The following is a 23,345-nucleotide window of genomic DNA, read 5'->3' as shown; positions in this document are numbered from 1 at the left end:
CATTTGGGTGTATTTGCCGTAAAGATTTATTACAGCAATGTAGTAAGAATAGATAGCTGGATCATACTGGGAAAAGGTGCAGTGTTGGGAGGAATCCATGTGATTTTCTTATGATTTCTTCTTCCCATGAGGTGTCACACACAGTACTCTTTACCAGTAACAAAATGCAACAACATCTGTGCTATGTTTCTTCCCAGGGAAGTCCATTGGAGACTTAGCTGGGGGCTGGTCATGTAGGTAACCTCTGCCTAGAATGTACTAACATTCCTGACTCCCAGAAGAAAAATAGATGTTCAGTATAAACCATATGGTTTGCACAGATGAAACACAGTTAACTATTGACTGTGAACTAAGCTTCTTGATGTCAACCTAAGGCCAACCTTTTAAACAGTCTTTCCAATTTATTTTCTTTTCTTTTATATTTTATTATTTTATTTTATTTTATTTTATTTTATTTTATTTTATTTTATTGTGGGGGCATACAGTCTCTCTTTGTTGTCCTGGCTGGAATGCAGTGGCAGGATCTCAGCTCACTGCAATCGCCGCCTTCAGGTTCAAGGGATTCTCATACCTCAGCCTCCCAAGTAGCTGGAATTACAGGCATGCACCACCACACCCAGCTAATTTTTGTATTGTTAGTAGTGATGGGGGTTTTGCCATGCTGCTGATTCTGGTCATGAACTCCTGGCCTCAAGTGATCCGCCCACCTTGGCCTCTCAAAGTGCTGAGATTACAATTCTGAGCCACCAAGCCCAGCCTCAAGTCATCTTTCTAAAGATAGCAAGCTCAGCCAGCTATATGTCTTTGTTTTTTTGCTTTTGCACAGCAAGTAATCCTCTAAAGAATCTGTTTCTGATTCCTTGAAAGTTAGCTGCTGGTGTTCAGTGCTCCCAAACTTAAATACTTCATTGTATTTTCTGCTTTGGAATACAAAAAAATTGCCAATATATTTAGCCTTCTCTCCCATATAACTTCTGAATATCTTTTACATAGAACTTGGAAAATAGAAATCACTTGAGAAAAGGCTTTTGAAAGATCATAAAGTCCTATTTCTACTTAATTTAGTCTTTATATCTTATCCCCTTTCCCATCCTATTCTCTTTCTGAATAATTCACCCTGAATATCATTAAGTAAGTAATTTATCTTCTTTGCCATTGTTAGTAACATATGCAAGTATGTGTCAAGGTGTCAAGTAGAAAAGAGGTAGGTTGAGTTGTGGTGGCTACAATCAGGGTGTTAGAGCTGAGTCTGGTAAGTAGAAATTCCATAGTATAAGCAGACAAGCACAGGACCCTGGAATTCAAGTAGGATGAGGATGAAGAAGGCATCCCTATTGGGAGGTACCCCAGAATGTTTTGTCAGAGTCTAGTAGGGTGGGAGGGCATCAGAACAGAGGAAGAACCAAGCCAGAATTGTGCATCTTGGGGAAGGGAGAGGAGGGTGTCTACACAGCAATGAAACAGTGGTAACGGTGGCAGGCAGAGTATTGGAGGCTAAATGAAGAGTCACAGTAGTGGGTGTATATTTAGAGAGATAATTTATATGTAGATGTAGATATATATTTACATGTATATATTTAACTTATATATGTATAATTTAAAAGGCTATATATAGCATATTTGTTTCTATTCTCTGTGGTCCTAATATAACCGATAATATATAACTACAAAATTTTAAAAATATTGTTACAGTCTTTAATGAAATATTCCACTGGTTATTTTGATGAGAATGTATTTCTCAGTTAGGGAGAGAGCAGTTATAAATGTATTATTGCTGTTGATATTAAACATGTTTAAAGTACTCCCCCACCCCTACCCTGCCAAGATAAACTTACTGCATCTAAGAGAACTGAAAGTGAAGCTGAGGATGTAGAACAAAATACTAATTTCCAAAGGCTTAATATCAAAAAGCAATTTTTAGAAGATCTAGGACTGTAGGCTCAAGTATTTAATTAAACCTTTCTACCCCCTGCATTTGGAGCCTACTACAATAGCTATCTTAACACACCAGTAGGGAAGATAACCATCTTTTTCCTTACATACATTTTCCTGCAACTTTCCTGTTTCTTATAATTACTCTCCGGTAACTGGGCTCAATGTCTGTCACCTATCTTTTTTATATTAGTTCCATACTCAACATTCAGATCATCATGCATACCAAATTTTTTTTTCACAATTCATCTTATGCACATTTCATATACTTTTATTATTGCATCCTTCAGTTGGGAAAGTCTCTTTTTTTCTCTCAGTTTTTTCTCGTTTACATTTTTCCTGGACATAGGTGTAATAAAATAAAGATTTTTTTTATTTTCTTGTTAAATTGGTTAGAGAAATAAACAGTCAAAGAGGAAGCAGGATCAGTATTGAAATATATCTTTTAACTATTTTACCTCTAGCTTTGCAATTTATTTTAGCATGCAAGCAATACTTGCTTTTTCTACAGTATTTTCACCTCACGTCATACAGTGTCCAAATGTCTTCTCTCATATTTTACATGTTTTAAATATATTTACAGTAAAATATTTTAAAAATATGTTTAAAATATTTGTCGTTTTTTTCTTTCACCTTTTGATTATGCAATCCTTTGCTAGAATAAAAAGGGGACATTTTCCAAATGTCAATATTCAGAGAAAAACTTTTATTTAAAAAAAAAAAATGCTGTTGAAAACGAGACACATATAAACCAAGAACATCAAAGGCCATTACTTAATAAGCATTTCAGGTTTGTTGCCCTCCCCAGATCCTTGTGCATGGAATTCTGTTTAAAGTCAACAGGAGTTCTGCCCCAACAAAGATTTCACACAAGGGAAAAAGAATAAGAATTTAAACATAAATGAGTAGAACAAATTTTAATAAGCTTGCTCAATGAGTATTTACCTGAGGGACTGGAACAGTTGCAATGTAAAACCTGCTTAATAACCCTCTATTAAATAATTTTCTTTGTTTAAATTAAAATCCAAATTCAGGCCAAGTCATAAACAAAAATTTACATATTATCACTTTCTAAAAGTGGAGTAATTAAGGGATCTTCTTTTAACTAAATGATTTTAAGTATTATATTGTTTTTCTTTTCTTTAAACTCTACTACTTTGAGTGATTTATTAAAGTCGACCACATAATTTTATATAAAAATAATGAAGTAAATATGCTTTGCATATCAAAGTGGCTTGCTACAGCATATCAAATGATTTTAAAGAAAGTAATAGGCAAATTAATCATCAGTTTTCTCACCAAATGTGGCTTCTTAAACGATAAAAATCTTGAAAGGCTTATTCCAGATTTTCAATGACCATAAACTATTTGGAAGTAATTTATCTCCTTTGCCATTGTTAGTACAATATGCAAGAATTTGCTCTTTCTCCAGTTTTAGAAAAATAAGACTTTTTTTTTCTTCAGAACCCTTGCTGCTTCTTTCTCTCTCTCTCTCTCTCTTTTTTTTTTTTTTTTTTTTTTTTTTGAGACGGAGTTTCGCCCTTGTTACCCAGGCTGGAGTGCAATGGTGCGATCTCGGCTCACCGCAACCTCCGCCTCCTGGGTTCAGGCAATTCTTCTGCCTCAGCCTCCTGAGTAGCTGGGATTACAGACACGCGCCACCATGCCCAGCTAACTTTTTGCACTTTTAGTAGAGACGGGGTTTCACCATGTTGACCGGATGGTCTCGATCTCTTGACCTCGTGATCCACCCGCCTCGGCCTCCCAAAGTGCTGGGATTACAGGCTTGAGCCACCGCGCCCGGCTTGAGCCACCACGCCCGGCTTGAGCCACCGCGCCCGGCTTCTTTCTCATTTGTAGTCACAGTTCTCAGTTTACCGCACTGGAATTTTTCCATAGCAATTAATCCCAAAGTTATAAATATGATAATGAGTCCAAGAAGCAAATTTATATGTTCCTACTTATCGTTCCTCTTTTCCCATTTCTGACAAATAAACAGTTTCTTAGAGAATGAAACAATTAGGAAACAGATTATGAAATGAAACTCATAAGGAAGATTACTTTTGGATTAAAAGAGATTTCCATGCTCTCTCTCTCTGTCTCTCCTCCCCCCTCCCCGTTTGTTTCCCCCCAGATGTCAAGCTCCATCAGGGCAGGTTGACCTTGAAAACTTGGGTCATTCCAATATTCAATGTGGTGCCTTGAACACTGTGAGTGATCAATAATAATCAGCTAGAAACTGATTTTTTCCTTCTAATTTGCCACCTGCATTCCTAGGTCATAGGCACAACAAATGCATGAACATTCATAAAACCAACCATATTTTAATAACAAAATTATTCTTTTTACCAGATTTATTAAGGTATAGTTGATGTACAAAACCCACACATACGTAATATGTACAACTTGATGAGTTTGACCCATTACCACAATCAAGGCAATAGACATATCCAACACCTTCCAAAGTTTCATTGTGCTCTCTGTTTTGGGTGGTTAGAACACTTAACATGGGATCCACCTTCTCAACACAAATATTCTTTATACTGAAAGAATCACTAAATTCTTTCATAACAACAGGCATCTCACAAGGCAGAATTGAGACTGTAACATGATGGTTAGATTTTGTATATCTATTTACAAAATTTGCTAGTTTTAACAGAGTTCCAGTCACATAGATTGTGAGACATTCTCAGAATAGAATTTTGGGATGAGAATTTAGTCCATTTCATCATATAAAATATATTAAAGACTTTCTGTATATGAAGAATAAAGTCCCTGTAAATGGGTTATTATTAATAGGAACTGTTCAAGGTCTAAAACTTGAAAAGGGGAAGATCTTTTGAAGAGGACTTTGCAAAAGATTTTGACGGTATTAATAAATGGGAAAAAAGAAGTTGAGCTCAGGTTGCCAACTTGTCTTTTTAATAATAGTCTAAAGAAAGACATAGGGTCACTGCCCTTTCCTTGAAGACTATATCCTAGGGATACTGTGAAGTTTTTGAAAACTCAGATATGTTTTAAGTATTTAACTATCCTTAGCTATGCTGTGACTTTCATATATACCCCTTAACTTGCTAGTATTGTTTCCCTAGGGAACAATGGTTTTTAAAAAAAAAAAAAAAAGAGGCCGGGCGCGGTGGCTCAAGCCTGTAATCCCAGCACTTTGGGAGGCCGAGGCGGGTGGATCACGAGGTCGAGAGATCGAGACCATCCTGGTCAACATGGTGAAACCCCGTTTCTACTAAAAATATAAAAACTTAGCTGGGCATGGTGGCGCGTGCCTGTAATCCCAGCTACTCAGGAGGCTGAGGCAGGAGAATTGCCTGAGCCCAGGAGGCGGAGGTTGTGGTGAGCGGAGATCGCGCCATCGCACTCCAGCCTGGGTAACAAGAGCGAAACTCCGTCTCAAAAAAAAAAAAAAGAAAGAAAGAAAGAAAGAAAGAAAGAAAGAAAGCTGTGTATATCTTCCGATGAATAAAGAGTACAAAAAAAATTACCATAGGACAAAGCCCTTCTGCCAAACTCAATATGGAGCCCAGAAAGTAACTTAAAAATATACTATATATTTTTTTCTACACAGAGTTATAGTCTTTATGAAATGTTTACAATTCATGATCAAATATTTTGGGGTAAAATGTTAATTTTTTGCTTGGTAGTTCAAAATATAAACAAATATAATGTTTTATGAAAACATTAATACATAAAAATTTGAAGCTGCTAGACTTGTCAAAATTTAATTCACATAACTCAATTACTGGCTAAAGGTTTTGCTCATTTTACATGTGGATTGAATTTCTTTCTTAATTCAGAACTATTATTTTTAAAATTAAGATGATACTATGTTAAAATAATCTAACAGAGACTCAAAAAAAGAGTTATCTGGAAAGAAATTCTAAGGATGCAGTCAGATGTACTAAATTTATCTTATTTAAAATAGATAATCCAGATATTTAAATCCATCCTTCTGGGAAGTTAGTACAACTGGTTAAAATATGGGATGAATAGATGTAGTGCTCCTGTTCCCTATGACCAAAGACTTATTTTCTGACCTGTCAAAGACCTTAGAGAGATACCAGGGGGACAAGTAAGAGAGTATGCACCTACCTGTGCAAATTTATCACCAGTATTGAGAAAAACAAATTGACAAGCACAGTTTACTATTGCAGACCTTGGTGTGTTTATGGAGCTAAAATGATATATACTTTGGGGTTGGAAGTCCTGGCAGTGAGTCAGCTTCAGCAACTAGTTGTGGAAAATCGTTTAACCTCCTTGAGGTCAAATGTTTCCCTTTGGGAAACATAAACATTGGAATAATACACATCTCAAAAAGCATTTTTGAGAATGAACTACAGTAAACACATTGAGAAAGTACTTTTTACAGAGCCATACAAGTGTGGCTAATTTGCTAAGGTAAATTGTTTTTATCCATTGAACATCTTGGTAGTAAATCGGGTTGATTCTTTATGGACATTTTAGAGAGTTAAATTGATAATCTCTAATGGAAAAAAGGTATATATTAATTATCTAATTAGAGTATTTACTGACTCATTCAACAAACCTTCACTGTATTTCTACTATGAGCCAAGCATGATAACAGATACTTTGGATCTAGAAATAAAAGATCAATGCCTTCTCTCAAGGAAGTTAAAGTGTAGTGGCTAAGAAACAGAATAACACAAACAGATCTCATTAAAGCTGTTACAGACTCTGGCGATGTAGATAAGTTAGACATCATTTTGAAGAGGTTAGGCAATGGTTCTTGGAGGATGTGAATCTTGATCTGAGTACCTGATAACTGTGGGGGAAAGGATGCATGTACCAAGACCCAGGATCAAGGTAAAACACATTAAATTCTGCAAACTTAAAACAGCTGAGTCAGACTGTGAACTAGGATACTGTGAAAATATCGTAAGATGAGGTTCATAGAGTAGAGGAAGTAGAGATCCTGAACAGTCTATATTCTCTTTTAAGGATTAATTTAAGAAAAAAAAGGAAGGCTATTGAAAGAAGTTACACAATATGATTATAAGTTAATTAAAACATAACGTTCTAAATAAATGGTATACCCATTGAAAGAAAGAAAGAAAACTGACCCTATTTGCAGGTGACATGATTGTGTACGTAGAAAACTCATGAACTAATAAGGAAGTACGACAAAACTGCAGGATACAAGATCAATACACAAAAACAAATTTCATTTCTATATGCTAACAATGAACATATGGAAATTGAAAATTTAAAACCACAATGCTATTTATAATTGCTCCAAAGGTAATAAAATATTTATGCATAAGTCCAATATCATATACAGCATCCTGAAAGTTACAAAATGCTGATAAAACAAATTTAAAGAAATAAACATACCATGTTCACGGATTGAAAGACTCAACAGAAAGATTATCAATGTCATTTCTAAATTGATTTATAGGTATAATATCTACTAAAACTGCAGAAAAGTTTTTTTGTTTATAAAAAAATTAACTCAAAATAGATCATAAACTTAATTTTAGAATGTAAAACTATAAAATATTTAGAAAAAAGCGGGGAAAATATTTGAGTCTTGGGACTAAGAAGAGTTCTCAGACTTCAAACCAATAACATGATTCATAAAAGGAAAAAATTCTAAATTGAAGCATACCAGGATAAAAAAAAAATGTCATTTTGCAAAAGTCCCTGTTAAAAGAATAAAAAGACAGGTTAGAGACTAGGAGAAAATATTTGCAAACAACATATCTGAAACAAGATAATTATTTAGAATATATAAAGAGCTCTCAAAAGTCAACAGTATCACACAAAACAATCAAAATAAAATGGACAAAAGAGTAACATTTTACTGAAGACTACATGCATATGGCAAATACAAACATAAAAATATGTTCAACAAAATTAGCCATTAGAGAAATACAAATTAAAACCACAATGAAATATCACTACTGTCAAAGAAAAACTTGTCAAAGCTGGAAGGACACTAGTTAAAGTGGAGATCAATTTGTGCAGAGGTCACCAGGCATTTTAAAGGAAGAATGAAGGAATACACCGCTGGGGAGTAAGGACTGCATAAAGTCAGGGAAGTAGAAAAATTACGAAAATTGGAAAGAGGGATTGTTCCATATTAAACCCATCTGAGTTTGTTACTGGTGCTTATAGAAAGCAGGCTCCCACCCTCCCACAGGGGCTGAACCAGAAAGCAGGCCCTCAGCAAACACTGAATTTACCGGCTCCTTTATCTTGGAATCTCTACCCTTCAGAACTGTCAAAAGTAAATTTCTGTTGTTTATAAGCCACTGAGTTTATGGTATGTTTTACTGTAGTTTGAATGGACTAAGGGAGCATCAATGACAATTTCCTTTATGTGATTCTATACTTTAATATACAGGATGTTACCTTTGGGGAAAACTAGGTGATATAGGTAAGGAATCTCTATTATTTCTCAACACTGCATGTGAATTTATAATGATCTCAAAAGATAGATGGTAATGAGTGGAATACATAAGATCTGCTGGGTCATTGGATGAATCTGTGTGTTTGCTGGGGGGAGGTAGTAAAGAACAGGATGACTATCAGGTTTCTTTCTGGAACTTCATTGATCAAGAGAGAAAACAATGGGAGTAGATGATTGGAAGAGAGGGATGAAGCATTCAGTTTTGATCTTGCTGAGTATGTTTTCCTTGTAATCAGCCAAATAGAGTATATAAAAAGAGAAGAGTAAAGAATTAGAATCTGTAAGCAAGGGGGACACATATAGTGCTCTTCTAGAGTTTGCATGCCTACTTTTATATAGCATCTCAAAACATTAATGAATATTAAAATATCAGTATCATCTGAATATCAGAACAAGGGGATTTTTGAATTCAGAGGAAAGAGAAATTACAGACATACAACAAATAACATTTTAGTCAATGACAGATCCCATATAGGACAGTGGTTTCATAAGATTATAATTGACTATTGTGAATGGAATTGTGTTCTTGATGTGGCTGTCAGCTTAGATGTTACTGATGTGTAGAAATGCTACTAACTTTTGTACATTGATTTTGTATCCTGAAACTTTGCTGAAGTTGTTCATCAGAGACGGAAATATTTGGGCAGAGACTACAGGGTCTTCTAGGTATAGAATCATACAGTCTTCAAAGAAAGGTAGTTTAATTTCCTCTCTTCCTATTTAGATCCCTTTTATTTCTTTCCCTTGCCTGATTGACCTGGTCACTATAGAAAAAATGTCTGGAGAGTTCTCAAAGAACTTGAAATAGAACCTACCATTCAACCCTGCAATCTTATTACTGGATACATTCCCGAAGGAATAGAAATTGTCCTACCATAAAGACACATGCACATGTATGTTCATCACAGCACTATTCATAATATCAAAGACATGAAATCAACCTAGATACCCATCAACAGCAGACAGGAAAAGGAAAATGTAGCACATATGAACTATGGAATATTGTTTAGCCATTAAAAAAACAAATTACTTCCTTTGCAGCCACACGGATGGAGCTGGAGACTATTATTCTAAGTGAATTAACATAGAAACAGAAAAACAAATACTACATATTCTCTCTCTGATAAGTGGGAGCTAGACACTGAGCATATATGAACACGAAGAAGGAAACAGTGAACACTGGGGCTTACTTGACGGTGGAGGGTAAGAGGAGGGGAGGATTGGAAAACTACCTATCGAGTATTATGCTGATTACCTGCATGACAAAATTATCTGTAAACCAAACCCCTAAAAAAACACAATTTGGCCATGTAGCAAACCTGCACATGTACCCCTTGAGCCTGAAATAAAAGTTGGAAAGAAACAAAAAGATTATAAGGCAGTTGAAAAATTCCTACCACCTAGTGATGCATAGCCACTGTAATGTCCTTGCCTAATGCATTACTCAGGTGTTTGTGAGGATGCTGGTGTGCTGCCAGTCCTGCAAAAGTATAGCACATACAATTACGTACAGTACATAATACTTTATCAAGATAATAAACAACTATGTTACTGGTTTATATATTTACTATACCATACTTTTAATCATTATTTTAGAGTGTACTCCTTCTACTTACAAAAGAAAGTTAACGTAAAACAGCCTGAAGCAGGGTCTTTCAAGCAGTATTCCAGAAGTCATCAGTATGAAAGGAAATGACAGCTCCAGGCACGTGACTGTCCCTGAAACAGAATGAAGAACATCCCGTAGGAAAAGATGTGGAGATAGAAAACATTCATACTGATGATCCTGCTCCATGTGTAGGTCTGTGCTAATGTAATTGTGTCCTAGTTTTTAACAAACCATTTATAAAGTAAAAAAAGTGCAAAAATAGACAAAAATTTACAAATAAGGACATAAATAAAATATTTTTGTACAGCTGCACAGTGTGTTGTATTTTCAGGTGTTATTACAAAAGAGTCAACAAGTTAAAAATGGAAGTTTTTTTTTTGTTGTTTTTTTTTTTTTTTTTTTTTTTTGAGACAGAGTTTCGCTCTTGTTGCCCAGGCTGGAGTGCAATGGCGCGATCTCGGCTCACCGCAACCTCCGCCTCCCGGGTTCAGGCAATTCGCCTGCCTCAGCCTCCTGATTAGCTGGGATTACAGGCATGCACCACCATGCCCAGCTAATTTTTTGTATTTTTAGTAGAGATGGGGTTTCACCATGTTGACCAGGATGGTCTTGATCTCTTGACCTCGTGATCCACCCGCCTCGGCCTCCCAAAGTGCTGGGATTACAGGCTTGAGCCACCGCGCCCAGCCTTAAAAATTGAAGTTTTTAAAGTAAAAAAGTTAAAGAAAGCTAAAGTTAATTTATTATTGATGAAAGAATACAATTTAAAAAATAAATTTAGCATAGCCTAAGTATACACTATTTAAAAGGTTACAGAAGTGTACAGTAAAGTCCTGTGCCTGCACATTCATTCACCACTTAGTCACTGACTCACCCAGACAAACTTCCAGTTCTGTAACCTCCATTCATAGTAAGTGCCATATAAAGGTGTAACATACTTAAAATCTTTTATACCATATTTTTACTGCACTTTTTCTATGTATACATATGTTTAGAGATTCAAATACTTGCCATTGTGTTACAAATTGCTTACAGTATTCAGTACAGTAACATGACGTACAGGTTTGTAGTCTAGGAGCAATAAGCTATCCATATAGCATGAGTGAGTAGTAGGCTATGCCACCTAAGTTTGGGTAAGTACACTCTATGATATTCACACAGTGATGAAATCTCAAGATACATTTCTCAGAATGTATCTCTGTCATTAAGAAACACATAACTATGCAAAAGTATCTATGGAATTCCAAATATGGGCTGGATAAAATGAATTGCATAGTATTATGCATTACAATAAAACTAATTTTGAGTACACTCCATGTGTACTAATATTGAGTACACTCCATGTGCTAAGGATTTCACTGGTGTTCAGAAGTATGATCCTGTTTAATCCTGACAACAGGCCTGAAAAGTTAAATTTCATTATCTACAATTTCTAATCATAGAAGTTAAGTAATTTGCCAAATGAAACAAAGCCAGTAAGTAATTTCTTAAGCAAGAATTTGAATTTAGATGTGTTTAAGTTCTCAGCCCACATTCTTTCCACTATATCAAGAAGCTTGTTGAAGATGGGGGAGGGCAGATCCCAATACCTTCTTAAAAACCGCATATATTATGTTCTTGCTTCTTCGGGGCTTTTGTAAAGTTAAACCCCTACTTTTACATTTGTAAGTATTCAGTTTCCTACACAGTTTTTAAAGACTCTATTTAGGTTCCTTGCCCTGTCTTTACAGGAAGGCATGACATTATTGTCACTGATTAAATATTCATGGCTTTCCACCCTCTGGATTCCATGCCCAGCACCTGTCATAGTGCCACATTACTGTCTGGACTAAGCAGAGGTTGATTTTCTTATATTAACTGGTAGGTAAGCCCCTCATTTCCGTTTCCAGGTAACATGTTTGTGTGTTTGTTTTCACGTATGCAGGCTATATAGATTGGTTAACAGGCATCATTCTCGTAAACAAATACAAATAGATAAACAGCAGGTGTCTTCAGTTCCATGTTCTCAAACTTACATGGTGCATTAGCTCTGACTTCATTACTACTAACACAGAATTCCTTAAATCTCTATTCTGTAAACAAATAAACAAAAAATATCTTTTTATCTCTACAGAAAATCCTGTACATGATAAGGATATTCTTTATCCTTTGGTTATTTTCTATACTCACTTTTAGTTTATATATTTTCTTTGATGTATCCCATTTCGAGTTTTTAAGGTTGACACATGACGCCTATAATCTCTAGGGCTTAAAAGTCAATTTCTGTACAGTACAACACAGTCCACTTATTTTACAAACCAAGGGCAGTCAAACCAAGCCACGAAAAGCAACTTTTAGGTAGAAATCAGGCTTCTATTCTCAATCAATATAGATGAAGCCTCAGTATTGCCAAAGATCTTAATTACTATGATGATGATGATGATGATGATTCAGTAATCTAGATTCAATTTTCAAAGGAATTTCAAAAGGAAACTACACATCTCATCCCACAACCATCCAAATGCAGACTCAAGCCTAAGTAGTATATCTCATATAGACACTAAAAAGGTGGGTGGGAGCGTTTGGGAATGTCTATATGATCTGATTCTCTGTTGGACCAGTTAATTTTGATCCTTCACCTTCCTAAAGCATCCAAACCTTAGGCGCCGATTTAACGTCTCGCCATCCGCGCCATCTAGTGGCTGTATGTGTTATGTTTGGTTTTAAGGATGATTCCTAATGACTCGGGGGCGGGGTACGCGAAAAACAAAACGGTTGGTCGCGACAATTTTCCTGTGTCTTTCCACGTCGGTAACCCCTCATAGGAACACCTTTAACTACTTTAACCATTTTAAATATGCACAGCGATGCGCAGGGAGGCTGAAGGGGACACACACTCTCAGAGACGCACGCCCCTTGACGATGACATTTAGAAAAGGGCTCCACATCCCTCTGTCATTCATAAAGGACGGGAAAAGGAGTTGTGGCAAGACCTCGACCGAGGAGACTCTCTGACTTCTTGGCAAGTTGGATAGATGGCATATTAACCCCTGCAACGTTAACAAACTGGTATGGAAAATAAATAAAAAAGAGAAAGAGGAAATGCACTTAAAAATTCCGCCTCGGGGCTTTGCAGGTCTTGCCTTCCAGTCGCCCCCAGAAGACAACCAATTCCTGCGCATTCCTCTCCGCTCACCCTCCTTCCCAGCTTCTCTCGCTCTCTTTCCCCCCATTTTCCCACGCTCGCCTTGAACCGGGACTCGGGAGGCAGAAGCAAGGCGCGGGTCCCCTTCCTCCTCTCCTCCACCAAACCACCGCAGCCCAGCGCGTGAAGCTTCCCTTTGTTCATCCGAGGCTCGCTCTCCTCCCCGGCAGATCCACCTGGATGCTCTCCCTCGGTGACATTTTGCGCCGGGGCTGGTGGGTGGCTGGGGTGGAGCGAGAGGAGCCCGAGGGGGCGGGGGCGGAGAAAGGTCAAGCAGAGGGAAAGGCAGGAGACGCCTTTCCTAACCTGCGTGGCGGGGCGTGCGCGCGGTTATTTATTTATTTTCTCCTTATTTATTGATCGCACTAGCAGAGCAGCGCGGGGAGCCCGGGGAGATGCGGGACCACCCACTGGCGGGGAAGCAGCGAGCAGCCCTCCCGCGCCCCCGCGCTGCCGAGCGCCTTCTGCCTCCGCGCTCGGACGAGAGCCCGTGCCGGCCCCGGCCCCGGCCCCGGCCCCGGCCCCGGCCCCGTCGCGCCGCCGCCGCCGCCCGCCCGGCAGCCCCGCAGCCCCGCCGCCCCGCAGCCCCGAACCGCGCCGGCCAGGCCCCCGCGACAGTGGCCCCGCAGTAAGTTGGCAGGAGCGGGTCCCCTCCGTTCTCGCCTCCCCCGCACCTTTTGAACTTGTTGCTGCTGCTCTGCTCGCCTGCGCCTGGCTTTTGGAAGGTGAAAAGGAGGAGGGAAGCACGGAGGGATGGGGGAAGGGGAAGAAGAGCTCGCTTGAGCTTTATTTATGCTCCCTCGGCGCATCGGATTCAGCTGCTCGCGAGCTGCGTTCTCTCCTCTTCCCTTTCCGGGTGCACGGCGAGGAGAAAGTCTCTTTGCAACTCAGCCCCGGCGCGCGCTTGGCCAGGTATGTACCGCGGGCGCGGCGCGTTCCGCGCGGAGGCAGATGCTGCTGCCGCCACGGCGGCGGCGGCTGCCAGCTCCTGGGCTCTGTAACTGTCACACTGCACCTGAGCTGAACTTGAAAAGAGAGTGAAGGGGCGATTGGGCGAACGCTTTTGGCAGACACAGAGGGTGTTTGTAGTCGTGGGGGAGGAGGATCCGTTAACGCCCCCCACCGTGCCCCTTGGCACATCACCTCAATCTCTGCAAATACAGCCCGAGGAGTAGAGGCAGCAGCTGGACCCCCAAAGAGAGACGTGGGGCAGCGGCTGTGACCGCATCCCCTGAGCTACAACAACAGGTCGCCTTTTTGAGACTCCTTTGGCGGGAAGGGCTACTTGGAAAGGAAGGTTTGAAAGAGTGAGAAGGGTAGTTGGAAGGGTTCCCTAATTCGTGGAAAGAATTATATTGGGTGACTCTCGTTCGTCTTCTCTATCCTACACTCCACATACTGACCCCATATTATCCAGACTGTGCGAGGGGAGAAATCGAAGACACCTGTTTGCAGAAACGGCTGCACCTGTGTGCTTATTTGTGCCAGAGGGTGACCTGGCCCACCTGCTGGAAGAGGTTTGCCTAGGTTTTGTCGAGGGTGATTGTTAGGACGTTGTATCTTGTTGTTATTATTGCAAATACCTGTCTTGGAGGGAAACTTGCCCTTCTGAGAACTGTGACTTCACCAGGAGCCCTACCTTGGAGTCACAGTGACCCCTCTGGACCACGTTTCTCACTGGTACTTTGTTTGACTGGAGGACGTGGGTGACTGTGGCTGCCTCGATTGACCCAGTGTAGACGCCTCGGTATCCTTCGTGCCTCCTCTTCAAAGAACCATGGCGGCGGGCGTGGCAGCGTGGCTGCCTTTTGCAAGGGCGGCGGCCATCGGGTGGATGCCTGTGGCCTCGGGACCCATGCCGGCTCCCCCGAGGCAGGAGAGGAAAAGGACCCAAGATGCTCTCATTGTGCTGAATGTGAGTGGCACCCGCTTCCAGACGTGGCAGGACACCCTGGAACGTTACCCAGACACTCTACTGGGCAGTTCTGAGAGGGACTTTTTCTACCACCCAGAGACTCAGCAGTATTTCTTTGACCGTGACCCAGACATCTTCCGCCACATCCTGAATTTCTACCGCACTGGGAAGCTCCACTACCCTCGCCACGAGTGCATCTCTGCTTACGATGAAGAACTGGCCTTCTTTGGCCTCATCCCGGAGATCATCGGCGACTGCTGTTATGAGGAGTACAAGGATCGCAGGCGAGAGAATGCCGAGCGCCTGCAGGACGACGCGGATACCGACACCACGGGCGAGAGCGCGTTGCCCACCATGACGGCAAGGCAGAGGGTCTGGCGGGCCTTCGAGAACCCTCACACCAGCACGATGGCCCTGGTGTTCTACTACGTCACGGGGTTTTTCATTGCCGTGTCTGTCATCGCGAATGTGGTGGAGACAGTGCCGTGCGGGTCGAGCCCAGGTCACATTAAAGAACTGCCCTGCGGGGAGCGGTATGCCGTGGCCTTCTTCTGCTTGGACACGGCCTGCGTCATGATCTTCACCGTCGAGTACTTGCTGCGCCTGGCTGCAGCGCCCAGTCGGTACCGTTTTGTGCGTAGTGTCATGAGCATCATCGACGTGGTGGCCATCCTACCTTACTACATTGGGCTGGTGATGACAGACAATGAAGACGTCAGCGGAGCCTTTGTCACACTCCGTGTCTTCCGGGTCTTCAGGATCTTCAAGTTCTCCCGCCACTCTCAAGGCCTGCGCATCCTGGGGTACACACTGAAGAGCTGTGCCTCAGAATTGGGCTTCTTGCTTTTTTCGCTCACCATGGCTATCATCATCTTCGCTACCGTTATGTTCTACGCTGAGAAGGGGTCTTCGGCTAGCAAGTTCACCAGCATCCCGGCAGCCTTCTGGTACACCATCGTCACGATGACGACACTGGGGTAAGTGCCATCGTGGAAAATGGGATGGAGGTTGGGTGTGGGTGGGGTGATTGTGGACCCGTTAAGGTGATACGATAATTCAGGGGAAATCATGTATTTTTCTTTTCTAAGTGAGTTTAGAGAAGAAGCATTATCTAAATGGTTTGGCAAAACTCTTTGGATCTGTGAAATGAGTATAAAACACAGGTTGAAGTATTAAGAAACTGCTGGCAGATGTTGAGCATTGATGCCTGAAAGGATTTATAAAGATACAAAGAAATTTTAGAATTCCTGAATATATGAAAGTATTAGCAATATTTATATTAATATATACAAATATTATGACAACGAAAAAAAATCTATGCCCTAATAAAGACACAAATGTATACAATGTATATTGAAATGCCTAGAAAGTGCCTTAATGCATTTAAAGGAAAAGTTTCCAGGTATATTTGAACTATTGTTTTCATATGAATAGATACTTATGGTGTGCATTTTTCCTCTAAGAACCATAATTCTTATTTTACATTGTAAAACATAGATTGGAGATGTAATTATCAAAGTATTTTATATGTATGCACATATTCATATGTATGCACTTTAGGTTGATAGGTTATTCAGTGTTTTAGAATATCAGAGCTGAAACTGATCAACTCTACAATATGCAGTGGAATTAAATTTGCAACATATTTCAAACTCTAGGTTCATAGTTTCAAAAAAAGAAGCAAAAGACTGTCATCCACACATTTTTTTTTTTAGAATGTAAAGATCCCATCAGGCAATGGGCCCACACCCATTAAAAACACACAGAAGATAGAGCAGTATCTGGTAAGATTGATGGTCACCAGGGCTGGCTGTAATATGAAATGTGGAGTCCTAATTTCCTTTTAAGATTTTTCTGGGCATTCTTTTTTGGGAGGATAATGAAGTTTTACAACCAAAGGGACAAATTTCTGAATTCATATTGTTTTTCATAGACTTCTAGGGCTAGAATTAAGATTTTTTAGGTAGTCGAAAAAAGGAAAGGAGTCAAATGATTAATAATGTTAATCAAACTGCAGAAAAGTAGCAGCATTTTACTTATTAGAGAATCTAATAAAATAAAATGGTTAGAGCCTTTTACTTTTATGAGTTCTTAGATAAGCTAGGGAGTGAGGTTAGTGCCTTTTTTCAGCTTTATGCTACTATTCTTGCATAGGTAATCAGCTCAGTGAGGATTTGGTAATGGCTATAAGAAAAAAGTTATTCCCAAGGCTACTCTTTAAGCTTTGTGTTTCTGGATAATTTAATTGGCTTCTTTAAATGACATTGTGGTTAAAGTTGACTTAATTTTATTAGACATATTGTGTTGTACAGAATTTCTCATGTCATATGGCCAACTAATGGAATATTTTATATATGAAGAATTTTAGGCTAAGTTAAACAAGAAATTGTGGTAAAGAAAAATACAATGATTTATGATTTTTATTAAGTCTCATATATTTTTAAAGACCTACTGGTACATTTAGAAAATGAATTAGTGAAAATCCATGTTCTTTTTCTTATATTTCCCTTTTATCTTGTTTGTAAATATGTGACAGTTTATAAGGATGATGCAGAATGCCTTCGCAGGGTAGGTGCTTATTCTTTATCAAAGAGGTTTTTGTTGTCTGTCATTTTGTAGCTTGAAATCTTGATTAGGGACAAATGGGTAGTACAAATCACTATCAGGACATCAAATCAGAAGCACACATGAATAAAAAAAGAGGATTCTGTTTTAATAGGAAAAGAGAACTATGAAAATGAAATACACTTCAAAAATTTGGTATATATGGCCGTGTTTTTTTATGAGGTATCAGTGAGTCATTGCAATGCTATATAGTATCTGTATGATTGACTATAGGTATGAAATGAATGTTGATGAGAATTCTAATTTCATGTCGCTAGTATTTCTATACTGGAGTTGAGAAGTGAGCATTATTTTAAAACTTGTTTCTGGAAATGACTTTCCAATTTTTTTTTTGTTTTATTATGAAGCTTATTTTCCTTTCAAGGAAAAAAATGAGAAAACATTCAACATTAGTGACAATTTTTTATTATGTAAATAAAATACTTCAAAGCACTTATTTTTTGAAATAATTTAAGAGATTGGTTCATAATGCCTGAGTAAAATCTATGCAGTGGATTTAGTTCACATGTTCCATAGGTAAGTGGATTAGAAGCATTAAATACACACAGTTTCTCAGAACTAGGAAGCTAAGTCGGAGTTACTTTAAAGACTTAGCTTCATTGAAGTTGAACACTTTAATTTTTGGGAAGTTAAGCTATTTAATGATCCTGATGGAATATGGTAGTCATACTTTTAAGATGTGAAAATGTCGATGTAATCAAAATGAAAACATATATGGACAACTGACAAATCATATGTTTTATAATATAACAGTATTTCATAGGAAAATGTCTTTAATTTCTCCTAAAAATATACTTATTTTGTACTGTACCCTGAAGACATAGATTCTTATAAGCCCCGCCTTTCTGGTGCCATCTTTGTGACTCAACAGTTATTTAATAATACAAAATATTCAACAAAAGCCATTACCAAACTGTATCATTTAGGCTGTAGTTCTATGCTTGGAGAATGAAGTTTAAGGTGTAAACTTTCTGGGAAATAATAGTTGAAGCTAAAAGCCAACTATGTCTAAATGATTATCAAGAGTTTTTCCATTATATTATCTGAGCCCTTTTTATGGAGCTAAATGTTCATCAATTAATGATAATAGATGTGAAAACGTGGTTGTAAACAGTGATTACCAGAAGTTTCAGCTCATATAAACATTATCTACATGAGAATAAATAACCAAGAGCTTTGCCATTGAGGACTGGCTGAATCATCTGTGGCTTCTTGATTATTTTAAACAATGTTCAGTTGTTTTTTTGATCTGAAGAACTGAGTGTGTCTATCTTAGAACTAATAACCATTTTATTTGCTCCTTGAAATATCAAATATATCATTAGACTATAACTTGACTGTGTTTACTATATAGCTCATCATTTAATCTATCAGAAAAATGAATAATTTAAAAAATGGTTTTCCGGCTACTTCATTTCCTACTAAAGTAGGAAACATAGAAAGTACAGTTTTAAAAAAATTAATGAAAAAATGTCAGATTTTTTTTAAAGTGTTCAGATCACGTAGCCAGGTAGATCTGTCCCTCCCTGTCATCCCTTCTTTCTGAGCATATTTCACAGGTCCCTGAATCATCCTTTTAAGCACCTGGCTCCCCTTTCCATAATGGAAACTCTAGTTACTGCCATCAATTGCCTTAGTAGAAAAAATCCTGGAACTCCTCTTTTGTCCTAAAGTCCTTCAGAAAATAACATCCAGTTGTTATTTTTCATTTAGATGGTAGTACTCAAATCTTACTAAACTTAGGAAATTTCTAAATGTTCAGCAATAATCAAAAACTATTTTGTAAAAATGTACTAAACAGCTTCGAGCTTCAGATTACCATTGCACCTCATATACATGATTTGGAAATTAGAAGTGGCATATTGAATAATTTGAAGAGGTATTATTATGTTAAGTAATATTAATATTTGCATTCTTGATCTTGATTATTACCCATTCTGACAATTTTTTAAAAGAAGCAATCATATTACTCATAATATAAAACTTAAGAATTTCAGAAGTGTCATTTCCATAGTCCATATCACTTTAATTTTAAAACAAAGTTGTTTTCATCAAAGTTTTTAATATGGGAAAGTTACTACATGACATTTCTGTAAAGATTATGCTTAGAGATAAATTTTGTACTTTTAACTACATAAATTTAATTTCAGAACAAATTTCTGAAAGTAAAATTTTAATTTATATTGTATATTTATCTAAAACAACTATGGTAGTGTTACCATAGTTATATCTTTGCTGCCAGAAAGCTTAGTATAATTGTCTATTACGTTTCAATTTTTGTGTGTTTGATGAATTCTTAATTTTAAGAAACAAAAAAAAGTAAAAAAAAAAATTCAATTAAATTTTCTTTAAGTGAATGTATCAGGAAAATTCCTTTAGCAATGTATCAGAAAAATTCCTTTTTTTAAGAATGGCATACTTGGAAATGAATTATCATATGCATATATATGATCATATCTATGCTACATAATGATATTATGTTATATATTGTTAAAGAGAAGGATAAACTTTTAAATACCATTCTGCTACCTGTTACTACTGTGATTATATAGCTTTGGGTAATGTCAGGAGTATATCTTGCAGAATCATTTATGTAGAGGCTCAAAGTTTGCCCAGCTGTTAGTGAAATGGGTGAACTTATCTTCCTTTGTGCCAAGATCTATACATAAAATTTGCCAATGCATTAATATAAAACTCTTTAAAAGGTAGGAAGTACCAAAATTTATCTTTCTGGTAAAGAGCCATACTATGAGTAACAACTATTTTTATTTTGACATACTATGACATATTTTTGTAACGTTCTTTATAGAAAATGTTAGTTGATGGGAGTTGAAAATGAACTTTTAAAGAAATGTAGAGAAATGTGGTTTGAATTCCTCTTTTTAGAATTACAAGTAACCAAATCTTATATGTATTCATTCTGTTTTAGCCATAACTTGAATTAGAGACAATATTTGATGTAGAATTTAAAAATATGTATGTTAATTCAGCCTCTAGTACTTCAGCATTTACTTGGTTGCCAGACAGAGGTATTTCAGAAAAGGGATAATATGTGTTGTTTTAACATAGTACCCTAGAGAAGATGCTATTTTCTAATTTTCAGTGGGTCTGTTATGCTATTCTTTTTTATTTTTAATTTCGCTTTAGACTATTGAAAAACTGTCTTTATATTTACATCATTTACTTCTGAACATTCCTCTCAATTATTGTCGTCTTTGAAAATAAGTCACTGAAGTTCAAATTTCTTATTATCTGATCTCTACACTCCTGGTGGAAGAAAGTGACCCGTAATATGTTTAAATTTCATAATTTTATACATGTAAGAATTGTGTAGTTTGTCCAAAGCTACATAATTAAATAGCAGCAATATTTTTTGAAATTTCACTTTTATACTCATTTTCTTCTGAAGGCTCTAAAACATTATCTAGAAATTTGTTATAATAATTATCTAGTGACTGTTGCTGATTATACAGGGATAAGAGAAGAAATACATTTGCTCTTTATTCCATTAATATAATGCATTTCTCTCTTAGTTCTATTGATGTGAATCACTCTCTCTACATTCTTCAATATTACTACTGGCTCTGCATTTATTCACACAGCACTGAGATTTATCATGATGGTGCCCATCTGATATATATAATGTTGTGTTCTCATCCAGTGAACTTTAAGGCCATTTGGGGGCAAACTGCTCAAAAGTGAGTCTTTTACCTGGCCTGATGGTAAAAAAAAAGAAATTCAGGTATTTTGTCCTAATTTCCTAAAATAGTTGGCCTATAAGTCATTAACAATATACAATTTAACTTCTCTTTCATCAAAAAAAGATGAATGGTGAAAAGAACATTCACTGAAAAGGAAGTATAATTTTTCTTTTAGAGTTGTGATAATAAATTCATTCCTTTTCCTCCCTTCTATTCTCCATATGTCTTATGTTGTTTTCTGAGCAGGGATACACACACACGTGTGTGTATGTATGTGTAAGTACTGTTCTCCCACTAGCTTCTGCAGCTGGATTTGATGATGTGGGATAGTGTCTGATACTGAAAAGAAACCCAGAGGTATAACACCATTTCGTGCATATTTGCACTGCTCTTTGAATGTTTTGCCCTTTAGTTTTCTCCTTTGAGAGCCAGGCTTTACATTGATCTTCTCCATGAAGGCTTCTCAGCCTCTCAAGCAAGCCTACATCATCTATAGTTGGAATTATGCTTGATATTAGTGAGTGCCATTTTATATATAATTTATGGTTTTACCTCTTGACTTTCTAACTAAATTGAAAGGCTTTTGAGGTTTTAGTGTATACTTTCTGGGGAGTTATTACTAGTTCAGTGCTCAAATGTAGAAAAATATCTATGTTAATGTGTTGCTGATCCTGGTGCGAGATGGCACTTGTACATCATGGAGAGCTCCTTAGACATGGAGCTGTGCCATCTCAATATTAGCAATAGTCTGCTACTCTAGGCCAATTTATTTTGCTTTGTTCAATGTTGAAAGTATCTGAATTTGTTATTTAAACATTTTGCCCTCTGGCCTGCCAAATCTACCCTTTTAATTTTTCTCTTTTTAACTGGGAAGGGCTGTGAGTCCTCGACTTTTTTATCCATAACTAATTATTCTGCAAAAGTTAGAATTAATGACTGTTAATTGCCATTTTTTTGATCAGTTTGCTTTCTGGTAAAAGCCAGGTAAATTTCAGATGCCTCTGGGAGACATATGGAAATACTTTATGATATAAGTGAATCAATATAGAAATATACTGCCTTCTCTTGAAAGCTCAGTTTCTTACTTAAATATAAATACATTAAAGAGTCCATGGTCAAAAGATACTTTGATGACACTTCATCACAAGAAAGGTGTTCTCTCTTACTCAGTAACACAAGCTCGAACTTTTTCCCCCCAGGTTTTCTCATTTATGCATAAAATAGAATTGTTGAAAAATAGGAAAAATATTGTCTGTAAATGACAGAAGGGATAGATGCAATTTCTGTCAGGAAAAGTTCAATGTAATTTCTGTCAGGAAAATGTTAACATTCTAAGGAATTAAAAGGCAGATATATAAAATGTAAAGATAAATGTAGGTATATATTCTAGCGTAGTGCCATCCATTTTGCCTTGGGAATTTTGACAAGTCTGTTATGTAATGATGATCTAAATCACAAAAAGTGTAGGGGGAGTAGGGAATGAGTTACTAGAGGTTAATAATGAGAAAAAAATAACATTGAAAGAGTAGGATGACAGTTGAGGTAATGTCAAATAGAATGGGAAGATTTTGTCCTGAAAGTAAAAGGTCTTGTCTTTTTTTGCTTTTATGTGGACCTAATTCTTCCATCTTCTTCATTTTCTTTAGTTTTAATAATACCAGTAATAGTGCTGTTGGAAACCCAAAGTAATACCAGTAACATAAACTTTCAGGGAATCAAACATTGGCTCACAGAGTTCAATTCAATGTAACAGACCTTTATTGATCACTTGCTACCTGTCTGACCACAGTAGTAAGCACAACGGTCAATTTCCTCACCTTAAGAACTATTTAGAACCAAATAGTGGAAGAGTCAGAAATAAACATGTAAATATATAATGCTATGCAGAGATGAGTGCTATTAACAAAATAAATCTGGATAACAAGCCTACTATTTTG

The 23,345-nt window shown here is 37.5% G+C and overlaps 1 protein-coding gene and 1 long non-coding RNA gene across 2 annotated transcripts in view; one reads left to right on the top strand and one right to left on the bottom strand.

Annotated features, from left to right (window-relative positions):
• Positions 1-400: 400 nt before the first annotated feature.
• Positions 401-13,925, bottom strand: LOC141580049 (uncharacterized). Its single transcript, XR_012512043.1, has 2 exons — positions 13,842-13,925; positions 401-10,093 (listed from the first exon to the last, which is right to left on the bottom strand). It is a non-coding gene; the product is annotated as an uncharacterized LOC141580049 (long non-coding RNA).
• A 35-nt stretch (positions 13,926-13,960) lies between these two features.
• Positions 13,961-23,345, top strand: part of KCND2 (potassium voltage-gated channel subfamily D member 2) — a 498,286-nt gene continuing 488,901 nt past the window's right edge. Inside the window, exon 1 of the mRNA XM_010343790.3 lies at positions 13,961-16,059. Within this exon, the coding sequence (XP_010342092.3) occupies positions 14,945-16,059 (1,115 nt within the window). The 5' untranslated portion in view covers positions 13,961-14,944. The remainder of the gene's footprint in view (positions 16,060-23,345) is intronic.

Source organism: Saimiri boliviensis, chromosome 10 (genome assembly GCF_048565385.1).
Source record: "Saimiri boliviensis isolate mSaiBol1 chromosome 10, mSaiBol1.pri, whole genome shotgun sequence".
Taxonomy (NCBI): domain Eukaryota; kingdom Metazoa; phylum Chordata; class Mammalia; order Primates; family Cebidae; genus Saimiri; species Saimiri boliviensis.
The sequence above is the reverse complement of the archived record's forward strand: the minus strand, read 5'-3'. Positions and strand labels throughout refer to the sequence as shown.